The sequence below is a fragment of the Protopterus annectens genome, chromosome 4.part1 (genome assembly GCF_019279795.1).
Source record: "Protopterus annectens isolate FY-2018-M chromosome 4.part1, PAN1.0, whole genome shotgun sequence".
NCBI classification, from domain to species: domain Eukaryota; kingdom Metazoa; phylum Chordata; order Ceratodontiformes; family Protopteridae; genus Protopterus; species Protopterus annectens.
In genome coordinates this window covers 892,101,357-892,114,987 of record NC_056734.1, presented here as the reverse complement: position 1 = coordinate 892,114,987, position 13,631 = coordinate 892,101,357, and the positions used below count along the sequence as shown (strand labels likewise).

Genomic DNA, 13,631 nt, shown 5'->3' with positions numbered 1-13,631 from the left:
GGGAGCATTTCCACAGGGAGAGCCAAGATTACTCGGAATCTAAGAAAAGGCTCAGAGACTTTCTTCTACTACCTCAGCACAGACCTCTTGCTATTCCACTTGTTCTAGACATTGTATATGTATTTTCAGAGTCCGGCCTGTCTCCCGACTCTTTACCTCCTGCACCTGTTAAGCCAGACAGATACTACAGGGTCCTAGACTCTCATAAATGTCTATATAAAAACCCTGCTGCTGACCCAGAAACTATATCTCGGGGTCCCAAAGGGGTCAAGGCCTCTATTGCAAAAAACCCAGTCCCCTCAGATAGGGACTCTAGGGCACTGGACAGATGGGGGAAAAAGGTTTACACTTCTGCTACCTTGGCTGTAAGGGCTTTAAATTGTCAGTTTCATATGCTTAAATATCAGCAATACTTAATGTCACTGCTAAAACAGAAAATGTTGACAAATTCTGACTGTTCTGAAAACAAGGAAATGCAGGATTTATTGCATGCAGCTGAACAAGTGGGAAAGCATACTTTGCAACGTGGTTTTGATTCACTGGAGGCCTCTTGCAGGGCTACTGTTACAGGTTCTTTCATTAGAAGGCATGCTTGGTTAAAGGAACAGAATCTGCATGATCATGTTAAAGCAAAACTATTGGATGCTCCATTACACCATGATACTTTGCTTGGTGTCAAGGCAGAAGAGGTGTTGAAGAAAATGGAGGATAAAGCGAAATCTATGCAGACAGTAAAGGATTTTTTACAGGTACAACCACCCAGATTTAGCAGGAACTGGCCTTCTAAGAATTGGTCTTTTCCACTGTCAGACAGGCCACAAAGAGGCAGATACAGACGCCCTAGAGGCAGACAACAGCCCCAGGGTTCATACAGGCCCAAACAATGGGGTGCTTCTACATCCACAAGCAGAGAAGACAAATCACAGCCATATTGGAAACAGTCCCAATGACCTTCTTCTGCCAATGCCAAGCACTTATCTTTTGGCAGCACACTTAGGGGGAAAGCTAGCACTTTTTTCACAAAATTGGCACATGATCACCCAGGACAAATGGGTCTTAAATATAGTCTTTCAGGACTACAGATTCCACTTTCCACCATTCCAAAGGCAAAAGGTATGTCAGACCTGCCACACAATCAATGGGCAGAGGCACAAAAACAGGTTTCATCTCTCAAGGGCATGAGGGCAATTCAGCCAGTACCACAACAAGAGCAGGGACCAGGATTTTACTCAAGACTTTTCTTAGTGCCAAGAAAGGACAAAGCCTGGAGACCAATTCTGGACCTGCCAATTCTAAACACTTTTCTGGACGTTCCAAAATTCAAAATGTTGACTCTGCAGCAGCTTCTGCCCATGCTGGGCAAGAAAGCTCGGCTTGTAACTTTGGTCCTCAGAGAGGCATACCTGCATGTCCCAGTCAGACAATCTTGCAGAAGATACCTCAGATTCATAGCTGGCTCAATGCACTACCAATTCTCTGCACTGCCCTTTGGATTATCTACTGCACCCAGGGTCTTCACAAAATGCCTGGCACCAGTAATTGCATTTGGCAGACAGAGAAATTCAAATATATCCCTACTTGGACGACTGCCTTATTCAAGCAGAGAACAAAGACATTCTACTAAAGCATCTGACGTTTGTAAAAAGATTACTAATTTGCCTAGGGTATACAGTAAACAAAAAGAAATCAAAACTAGTACCCTCTCAAGAGATAATATTCCTGGGTGCATGCTTAAATACAACTGCCCAGATGGCTTATCTCACTTCAGACAAACAAAGGCAACTGACTTCTTACTTCGAAAGCATGGCAACAAAGACCCAGTTATCTGCAAGAAAAATTCTGCAGGCTTTGGGTTTCATGGCATCCTGCATTATGCTAATTCCATATGCAAGACTGCATATGAGGAAGCTACAATGGTATCTAAAAAGTGTTTGGACTCAACATTGCCACAGCCTGGAAACATTAATTACCCTCATTCCCTGCCTGCAACAGGAGTTTCGATGGTGGGCACAGGCCTGCCACCATATAAAGGGACAGCCATTCACTTTACCCACAGCCAAGCAAACACTAACAACAGATGCATCAGATTATGCCTGGGGGGCCCACATGGCAGGAAAATGTATTCAGGGCACATGGCCCGCAAGCCAAAGGCATCTTCACATCAATCAAAAAGAGATGCTAGCTGTACAAAATGCCCTGACAGCCTTCAAGGATCTACTTCATCCAGGACAACTGCTGATAAAGACAGACAATACTACAGTCATGTGGTACATAAACAAGCAGGGAGGCACACATTCTTACCCCCTCTGCAGACAAGCCATGATTTTGTGGAACACAGCATTGACTTATCAAGTACACCTGCAAGTACAATTCCTGCCAGGAAAAACAAATGCTCTGGCAGACGAACTAAGCAGAAACCTCATGGATTCCCACAAGTGGAAACTAGATCCACAAATCTTCAGCATGATAACAAGGAAATGGGGATGCCCAGACATAGATCTATTTGCCTCCCCTCACAACTGCCAACTACAGAGATTCTGCACAAGGACTTATCACAAACAAGCATGGAAAGTGGATGCCCTGTCATTCAGCTGGAAAAACCTTACAGTATATTCCTTTCCTCCACTGCCTCTCCTCCCCAAGGTACTCCTAAAGGTCAGACAAGAGAAGCCAAAAATGATACTGATTGCCCCGGACTGTCCACGCCAGCACTGGTACCCAATCCTAAAGAGCTTGTCTCAAGGCCCAGCCTGGACATTGCCTCAAATTCCTCATTTACTGACCCAGCAAAACAATCAGATCCAGCACAGCCAACTCAGAACCCTAAATCTGGCTGCATGGCGGATATTGTAACCATTCAGAACACACCTCTCTCTAAAGCGGTTATGGATGTTATTTTGGTTGCCAGGAGGCCCAGCACCAGAAAATCTTATGCAGAAAAATGGAAGAGATTTTGTGCTTGGAACCAGGCACAAGAAAGTGACATGCTTCTACCAAATATTCCTCAGATTTTACAATACCTAACAGAGATGCTGGACAAAGGCCTATCCTTCTCATCAGTTAAGATCCATGCCTCTGCCATTTCAGCTCATTACAATACGGACCCACCTATTTTTTCACATCCACTGCTAAGGCAGTATCTCAGAGGGGCCAAAAATATAAGACCTCCGAGGAGAGCACCAATACCTGCATGGGACCTCAATTTTGTCTTGGAAAAGCTCACACTCCTTTTCAGCCAACCAATACAGCTGAGATAAAATTATTATCATGGAAAACAGCTGTGCTCCTAGCAATAACTTCAGCAAGAAGAGTCTCAGAGTTACAGGCATTAATCGCTGTGGAACCTTTTATTATTTTCCATCTGGACAGGGTTTCTCTAAGGACAAACCCAACTTTTATGTCTAAGGTAGTGTCCACTGTGGCTCTGAACCAAACCATACATTTGCCTACCTTTTATCCAAACCCACAGAATAAAGGAGAGAGACTTCTACATTCTTTGGACATACCCAGGCAGTTACACTTCTACTTGGACAAAACTAAAGCTTTCAGAAAGACTGAGCAACTTTTAGTGGCATATGCTGCAGGATCACAAGGAAAGGCTATTTCAAAGCAGACTATTTCAAAATGGATAGGCCACTGCATTCGTTTGTTATTCACACAACATGGTAAATCAGTGCCTAAGGGCATTAGGTCACATTCAACCAGAGCAGCAGCCACTTCTGCAGCCTTCCTCAGAGGAGTAGCAACCAAGGATATTTTGGAGGCTGCAACCTGGACTTCAGTGCACACTTTTACAAAGCACTAGCACTTACCTCTTTACTCTAAATCCAGAGCAGGCTTTGCCACTGCAGTTCTGCAGGGCCACATAGCCACTCCTAATTCTATTTAGGCCCAGCCTCCCAACCTCCGCTTTGGGATTCAACCCAAGTGTAATGACTGCAACAGTGAAACACGATGAACATAGTACAGTTGTGTACCTACCATAAATGTAGATGCTTGAGTGTATTCACTGTTGCAGTCCAGGTTACCCTTCCTCCATCCCCCTTTTCTTTGCTGGGACTTATCTATACTTCTCTATCCTATACAACCTATGTGGTGTATTTGCTTGTAGATGAAGGTAATGATTATGTTACTGCATGCTTTTTTATTAGCAGAATTTTTAGCCTACATTTTTGGGGCACCTGACATCTGGGGCAAGAAAAACTGAAGAAAATGGCTTGGCTGCATCTTTTATACCCCTGGCGCACTGATGTCAGGGAAGAGGTGACAGCAACCAACGCCGGACCAGGACTTTGGAATTCAGGCCGACTGCGGGTAGCCTGCCAAGTGTAATGACTGCAACAGTGAATACACTCGAACATCTACATTTATGGTAGGTACACAACTGTACTTTACTGATTTAACATAGAACTCCGAGGACTGAAGTGAAGTTATTTTTCTTTATCTTTTGTGAATACAGTTGTCTTCTTGGTTTTCCCTTTAGATAGCAAGTATCAGAAGAACTGCTGCCATTTCTTCTTATATGAAGGTAGGGAACAAAGTTCCTAAAATCAAACTTAGAATAACATTGGGACAGGCGGTTAGTACACAGAAGTAATACCTTTACTATGTGCAAGTTCATGAACACGTCTTCCTCTTTTTTTTTTTTTTTTTTTGCATTTTACCAGTTGCCGATCAATAAATCTAAAATATGATTGTGTGCATTAATAACCACTAACCTATTTAATTACATGGTGTTTTATCATCATATTAATTAAACTAATCTCATAATATTTGTACTCTCTGCCTTACAACATACACTTATCCAAACTACCTTAAATCTTCCTAACCCAATATCTGACTCTTCTCTTGCTTGTTCTTCCTATGTATCACCTTTTTTTGGGTTACATGCAAGTAACCCCTTAAGGACATGCCAGTATTACATGGCTTCTGAAAGCCCATGACATTTTACTTTTTAAGTCTTTATGGGTAGATTCAGATCAGTAAAGCTAAACCGCTAGCTGTAGACATGCTACATTTACGTCTTCTTCTGACCTTGTCAGTACAGGATAAGTGGATTGGTTAGTTTTAGAAACACAGAACTAAAACTCACGCCTGATGTCTGTAACAGTTAGAGTAAGTAGCATTTAAGCCATATAACTGCAACACTGTTACGCCCTTAAAAGGGCATTTGCATGTATCTTATGGGCCTCCATTACAGGAGGTATACGATGTTACACAGAGAACACTTTAGTGCAAACTCTAGCTTGGCTGGGTTTTTTTTGCAGTATATGTATGTGAGTATATCTATATCGACACACACACACACACACACACACACACACACACATATATATATATATATATATATATATATATATGTAGAAAGATTATATATAAATTGATATAGATATGCATTTATAAATATATACATAGAGAGAGAGATGCACACACATACATATAGATTTTTAGATATCTGTATCTGTTTATCTCTGCATTATATATATATATACATGTGTGTGTGTGTGTGTGTGTGTGTGTGTGTGTGTGTGTGTGTGTGTGTGTGTGTGTGTATGTGTGTATATATATATATATATATATATATATATATATATATATATATAAATATTAGATACAGATGTAGATATTTATATAGAGATATGCATATATAGATCTGTGTGTATATTTATATATATATATATATATATATATACACACACACACAGATCTACTTCAGTAGATTGCATTAACACATAATCAAAATTTACATTAATGAGATGATAAGAACAAAATATGGAAAACAGTGAGCATGTATAATGGTGAAACTACAAACAAAAAAATTGAACTACACATGGCAGAAACCAGCAGGAACGTCTGAATGGAGCTTGCGGTCAAACAAACATGTTAAGTACTATATTTAATACATTTTAAAGAAACAAACATACATTTTTAAACGTTTTTGCAGGAGCTGTGCCCCCATACACCCTGCACACACACACACACACATATATATATATATATATATATATATATATATATATATATATATATCAACTCCAAGATGGCACTACAGTGGGGAAAAGGGTAAATTTCCCTATCCTGAGTGTACAGCAATCTCCATGAACAAGCGTTGAAAAAAGTACATTTTTTATTAAATTAACTGTTTTAATATAGTACCTACTTTTTGCCTTTGCATCACTATCTACATTCAGAACCTCCAGCTGGTGCCTGACATGCACAGCTGCCTTTCGCTGTTTCTAGTTTCACCATTGTAAATGTTCGCTGTTTTCCACAATTTCATTCTTATTGTCTCGCTGATGGAAGTTTTGATTATGTGTTAATGCGATCTGCTGAAATAGATCCAAATATATCAATATCGGTATCAAAGGTGCCATTCGCCTTTGGTGCAGAAGGGTGTGGATTCTATTCCCACACCATGTAGATCGATTACTGACACTGCAGTACAGCATAAAGGGAGAGGTGCTGCACTCCTAAGTGTACTGTTCTTTGGATGAGATGTTAAACTGAAGCCCCATATGCTTGAGTTGGTGATAGCACAGGTGGATGTAAAAAAAAATCCCATGGCACCTATCAAAAAGAGTAGGGGAAGTGCCCAATGCACTGGTGAAATTTCCCCTAGAAATATAAACACCACCTTAGGTCTCCCCTGAAAAGAAGCTAATAGCCTAGTGGGACTAACCCGGTCAACAAAGGATGAATGAAATAAATAAATGAATAAAATCTTTAGATAGTGATGTATATGTAACAACCTATACAAAGATTGAGTCAACTAACAAGTACAAATACAAAACTGAAATGGTGTACCTTATAGTAGCAATAGTTTGTATTTGTTTAATCCAGACCAGTAACGAGTGGTGTGCCTCAGGGCTCTGTCCTGGGGCCCCTCCTGTTTGGCATATACTTCTCAGAAGTACAGGCAAGCACGGAACGGCTCTGGCTGACTAAATTTGCAGACGACTGCAAATTGGGTGCTATAATAGAGTCTCTGGCTGACATGGAGATCCTCCAGAAGGGCCTAAATGAGACTGATGCATGGTGTCAAAGCCATGGTCTCAAGCTAAATGCAAAAAAATGTGTAGTAATCCCCTTTGGAAAAAACAACATGGGAGGTAATCCCCTGAAATCTGAAGAAGAAATAAGGGATCTAGGGACCCAAGTAGATAGCCAGCTTTCCTTTGATAACCATGTTGCCAAAGTGGTTAGAAAATCCTTCTATGTGACCCATCTGATCATGAAAGGGTTCACATCAAGATCTAGGGATGTAATGGTGCCCCTCTACTCTTCCCTCATCAGACCCATTATTGAGTGCAATGCACCAATTGGAATGTACCTGGCTAGACATCTCCAGCAGCTGGAGAGACCACAGAGGTACCTAACCAAGAGAATTACTGGCCTCAAACAGTTGCCCTATGCAGCACGATTGAAAAAGCTAAGACTGTTCTCTGTTGCATACCGCTTTCTCAGAGGCGATCTCTGTCTAACGTACAGAGGCATGTCCAACCCAGAATTGTTGAACATGCTCCATCTTAGCAAAACCAAATCTACTCGAGCTACATGCTGTAGGGATATAAACCTGAACACAACAATGAATAGAACATGCTGGAGGGATAGATTCCCTTCGCAGAGACTTCACTTACTATGGAACAGGGTCCCAATCTACGTAAGACAGAGCCCCTCACTATCACTCTTCAAGAGGAACCTTGATGAGTGGATGGGTAACAGAAAGTTCACACCAGGGATCACACCAACAGCACTACTAGATAGGGGCCAAGGGTACTAGCTGCTAGTACAAGGGTCTAGGGAACTACTAAAGAGGCGGTGAATACCGCACAACGTGGCTGGGCTAATATATGCCTTCGGGCAGATAGCTCAGTACCAACCTATGAACCTATGATCGATGCCTTTTTGTTTAACTCATGTCATACTATTGTCTTTTATGTCCAAAACTTTATCTCACCTTTAATTATCATCTGGACCTATTAAACATCCTTCATTTGCTGTTCTTGTTCAATTCTGCACCCTCAGGCCTCTCATTTTATTGTATCTAAAGGATTTTGCAATGCTTTTACCTTAAATTGTAGTGTATTATTCTCTCATTTGTTTTTCTCTTTATAGTTACTGATTAACTGTACTGTAGGCATATTAATTGGTAGTGTATCAAATAAATGCCGAGATTTCATGCCTTGTTGGTAAAGCTGAGGATTCCTTACTTGAGGATCCATGTCATTAGTTAATCATAGGCCATTTTAAGACTAGCCAATTTCCATTTTTGTACATGAGACAACCTATCCAGTTTGGTTATAGACTGCCCTTACCCAATCCATGGTCCATTATCATATATTACTCCTAAAGAGAATAACTGGGATCATCCCACAGATAATTTGAGGGGACCATGCATCAAATAAAACATTTATGAGCTGCCTCTGTCCGTTAGCAGTGCAGGGGACAGTCCTGGGATAAATTCTCTGTTTCCCATCCATAGATCTAAGTTGCATTTGAATATGGACAGGGGTGAAGTTTGTTTTACGTGAATGGGGACTCTGTTCCACAGCAGCAGTATCCTGTGCAAGATATGCCTGTCCCTCCAAACTATTCTTTTGATATTCTGTGGATGCCATCATGGATGACCTTGTTATGTTAGTTTTGCCAAGGTTCTGAGTTAGGAGGAAGGATGATGGTTGTTTTTTCACCTTTTAGTTTTGAGTACTGTGTGAGTGCCCTCTGAGGGCAGTCCTCCAGTAACACAGGATTTTGTTTGTGGGTTAATGGTTGTGCTGCACGTAATAGGTTGATGCTCACCTTAGTAAGTGAGGGTGAAGCTTCTGTATCTCTGTTAAGCCTGTTTCAACTTTAAGTAAGCAAGTTTGACTGTGTAGTCAAGCAGAGGAAGGAGTTTGTATATGTGAAAGATGTAACATTAATTAACGGAGTTGAAGGGAAGAAGAGTGTCTCTGGTGTATGAGGCACTGTAGAGAGGTTTTGAATCAGTCCTTCTTTCCACAACCCCCCTTTCTGCACATAGGGTCAGGCTGTCTCCAAAGTGACCATCATCTAGAGCCAGTGCTTACACCACCATGTGGCTAGCCTTGACATGGTTGTTCTTCCATACCACACACATGCACAAGTAATTTTGAATAAATCTTATTTTTGGTACGTACATCCAAATCAGTGTTTGTTTAGTAAGTTTTGCTGATGACTTTGTAATACTTTTATCATCTTTCCAAAACTTTTTGGGACAATTGAGCAATTACTTTGTGAACCAAAGAAGGAGTGATTCTGTAAACACATTAAGTGCACAGAATAACCTTGGAGACATTCGGGCTGCTAAGCTGACTACACCACTGCACATAGTAAACATTAACTGTACAGTAAAATCAGTGCCTGTCTTAGATTTGTGGTATGAAAATGAGTTTTATTGTTACTATTTCAGTGAATGTCACAGCAAAGAAATATATCACTGACACAAAGATACCCTCTGAAATTAACAGAATTGTCTGTGTTGCTGTCTGAGCTCATTTTCCATTTGTATTTTGGGGGATGGTATTAGCTGTGGATAACATCTAGAGCTGACTAATCTGATAGATGATCTGAAGATGTCAAAAAGCATATAAGAATTACAGACTAAAGTCCTGGCACCACAGACTGTTTGTGTCTGCCAGATATAGACTGATTGGCAATTAGTTTTGTAACTGTGACAACTGTATGGAAACCCTTTTTTTTGCTCTCTTTGCCCCCACTTATCTGTTGCTTATTAGTCCCCTCTTAGCACCCTGTAAGTCAGTTTGCCCACTCATTCATCATCTCTGAGGTAAGAGTCAACCATGATGGGTCATTTTTCAGACAGGTATTAGGGAGGTTTGAGATTTTTGCTCACTTTACTTTCCTGCAAAAATTAATGAGCAGGGGAGAGACATGTAGTGGGCTGCCCAGAAGAGGACATCCCCTCACTTCAGAATGGGGGGTATGTTCTCAAAGCAGCCTTGTCCCTCCCCTCAAAGCACTAGTAGTGTTTTCTCCAGTCTCCACATGGGAGACTACACTGCCCAGTTTTCCTCTGATTATGTGCTTTCTCTCTATCTCTGTAGCAGTCATAGGGTCTTCTTTTGTCCATTAACTTTCTGCAGGACTAAGGCAGCAAATTTAAGTGGACTTTACTAATGAATACTCATTATTAGTACAAATGGTACTTTGAAATGAAGCCTATTGCTGCTATAAAAGGCACACTGCAAAAATTTAAGTGCTAATACTTAAAATTGTAAATGTAAGAAAAAAAGAACTTCCTTACTACTTCTGTTAGTGCTTCCATAAAAATTGTGCCATGTTATTGTTTTCAAAAGATGTGGTTTATGTACAGTTTTCTTAGTGTCTGATACTTGTTTTTTCTTTTCTACTTTCCTTTTTTTGTTATCATTTGATTTCCATCTCAGCCTTTGATATTGTTTTGCAGCTAATTTTAGGCTTACCATTCTTGCTGAGCAACCCTGCAGGCTACATCACAAGAGCATTTGACCTTGGACGCCAATTTCTCTTCAAGTGGACAGTGAATTGGAGATTTCTGCCTGAGGAGATCTTCCTGAATCGCAATTTTCATGTGTCTCTGCTTGTGGCGCATCTTGTTGTCCTCTTACTCTTTGCAGTGTACCGTTGGAACAAGTAAGTGTACTTTCTCTGGATTAAAGGACATTTCGTTAACTCCGCTACTGCTTTGCAGGTAATAATCAAGAAGCGTTATACTTCCTGACTAAGTCTGTATGCAGATGTGGTGGTAATAGCATTACTCTTTTCATTATACGTTGGAGCCCAGGCTGTGAAATACAACTGCTTTGTCTTGAGGTAGAAAGCTCGACAATGATGGGGAGGTTTGATTAAATATGCTGCAGACTTCATCAGTTTCTTTTGAATACCTATACACAACCACAAGGCTACACGTAAGATTTTTTTTATACATATCTTTTTCTCCTGATAAAGGGCTCCTGTTAGCCTGAAAGTTCATATAACTGCAAAACCTGTTTTGTCCCAATGAAAAGTATTGTTTCTCCTATGTGGTCCAGTATCTTTGTTGTGTTTTTTTTTTTTTTTTTGTTTTCATTACTGTAACCATTAATACCGTGCAGTAAAAAAAAAATCTTCTTATTTTATTGTCTATTAAGTTGATATTCAGACTGAGTCTGAAAAGGGTTCAGTTGGATCAGTGCACTACTCCCAGTTAACTAACAGAATGCATTAAATAAAGTAAACTTAAAACCCAAAAGTCAGCTGAAAAGCCGATAGCTGAAGTAAGAATACTGGCTAAAAAAAAAAAATTTAGCCTGTTAAGGATGTAAGGGCAGGCATAAGGAACAGTCATGATTTGTGTCACCACGTTAGTGGTGAAGAAGAGCTAATTTGAAATGGTTTCTGTTCTTATAATCTACTCCTCAGGCTCTTGGATCACCAGTAATAGGCACTACACACCATATTATGATCTTGAATTACAAGATGATAGGTGAGACAACCCAAGCTGGTGGTGTAAACCTTGGCTCGAGATGATTGTCACTGTTGAAGTGACACCCCCAACCCCATGTGTAAAGTGAGAAAAGAGATTGAGGATGGATGGATGGAGAACCCAAATGAAGATTAGAGACGTTACTGGAGGGTACAATATGGTGCACTGATAGATGTTCAGGCTAAATGAAAAAGGCAGACAGTGGGGAGAACAGGACTGAATACGTAAAGAAAGCAGTCCTTTTTTTAACAGCTTTAAGGCAGCATTATGACAAACAGAAACCCCATTACCGTTTTAGTACTGTGGAGTCTGCATGTCCTCCCCGTGGTAGAGTGCCGTTCGAAAGACATGCGTAGAATGGGCTTGCCTTCTCTGAAGGTTGGGCGTCGAGCTGGCACTTTGGCAGCCGTAAAAAAATCTACTACCAATCATTAGCGGACTGGAGTTCCACTGTGGCGTCCCCTAACCCGGAAAAACCAACAGAAGAACTTATAATTATTTGAAGGTAAGATAAGGTGAAAGTAAGTGAATATTCATCTTGTGTAGTACTAATCTCAGGATTCTCTATTGCGGCAGGTAGTAAACTGTGTGGGAAGGGGAATGCTGAACTGGAGATTGGATAAGATTCCCTTTTAGTCTGCTGCATTTCTCTGACTTTTCTACACTCCTTTTTATGAATTTAATGTACAAATTTCAAGTTCTTTCACTTGTGTGTGGATACCCACCAGGAGAACTCAAGGAGCAGGAGGGTCTGGAGAGTTTTTATTTATTCTCTATCCGAAGGACAGCACACATTTATTACACTTAAGAAGCCATGTAAAATGGTGTTTAAAATGACATTATGTCTGCCATGTGACTAAAAACTCAACTTTTTGCAACAGTGGCAAACTTGTGCCAGAAGCACCAAAGTAAAGAAGTAACACCAGGGTAAGTTAAATACTTTGTAACAAACTTTAGTGCAAAATCACTTATTCATCAGTGTAGTAACAAATTAATACTAAATATGCTGGTACTTTGGCTTCAAGCCTTCCAAGAGATTTAACTGGTTTTGAAAAATTGCTGTTTATATGTAGAAAATCAGTCAACATTTAAAATAGATTGCCACAGTAACTTACAGCTGTTCTCCCATTAAATTCCATAGTAAACTATTTGTAATCAGTGTTTGTTTTAAAGCATGTTGTCTTTTCTTCATCTGTTAATTGTATTTAATACACCCCCATTAGTTACAAAAGTATATTCAACAACTGTATATCAACAAATGTTCCAATTACTTGATCTGTTTCGTGTCTGCATTTATTCCATTTATTTTTTTAGATGGTACTGAATAGCTAGCCTAATGGCCTTTTTATTTAGCTGTCTATACACTAAGCAGTAGTTGCCTTACTTCCCAGAGTGATACCTGTCCTCCTTTTACCTGAAAATGTTTCCCAGTTATTACTAAGCAATATCCCTGAAGGGAGATAAGTGCATACTACAGAGCATGACCCACAGAGTTTTGATCTTTGTCCCAGGGGCCACAATACTGATAAGCAGTCTTTTTCTGTGTACATTTTACAAAATAGCTCCATATCAAATTCCATTATATTGTTGTCAAGGTTTTGCCTGTCTTTGACGTATGTTGCACTTTTAAGTAAAACCAAGTATATCCATCAAAATATTTGGAAGCCATTCTGAAACACAGTTTGGTGTGGCTACTGAAAATAATTCACCATTTTATATCACTTCTAAGAGATGAAACACATGTAACAGTTTAACAGTTTTTTTAGATAATACATTTCTGAAGACATAGTTTCTGACCCTTAAAATTCCTACCTCAGGTAGCCACATAAAATACTCTTTGTGTCTGAAAATTTAAATGCACTTGTCCAGCATGTTAAACTTCCTGTGCTTCTTGTTGTGATGTCATCATAGTGATGTGCTGCAGATGCATCAGGATCTACATGGATGTATTTATTTTTTTGTACAATTCTCTTTATTGAAATTTTTCAACAAATACAACCAATACTGAATATCAAATAAAATACAGATAACAACTGAAAAAACAAGACTCATACAATAAATTCAAAACTATATACACAAACTACAATGCCCAATGACTTATTCTATCCATAACTCATATTTTGAAAGAAAATAATATGAGAAATTC

At 39.8% G+C, this 13,631-nt stretch overlaps 1 protein-coding gene across 2 annotated transcripts in view; it reads left to right on the top strand.

Moving 5' to 3' along the window:
* Window positions 1-13,631, top strand: part of ALG3 (ALG3 alpha-1,3- mannosyltransferase) — a 526,609-nt gene that overhangs the window by 327,039 nt on the left and 185,939 nt on the right. For both annotated transcript variants that reach the window (XM_044070631.1, XM_044070632.1), the window contains exon 6: window positions 10,448-10,653. In XM_044070631.1, the coding sequence (XP_043926566.1) occupies window positions 10,448-10,653 (206 nt within the window). The remainder of the gene's footprint in view (window positions 1-10,447; window positions 10,654-13,631) is intronic.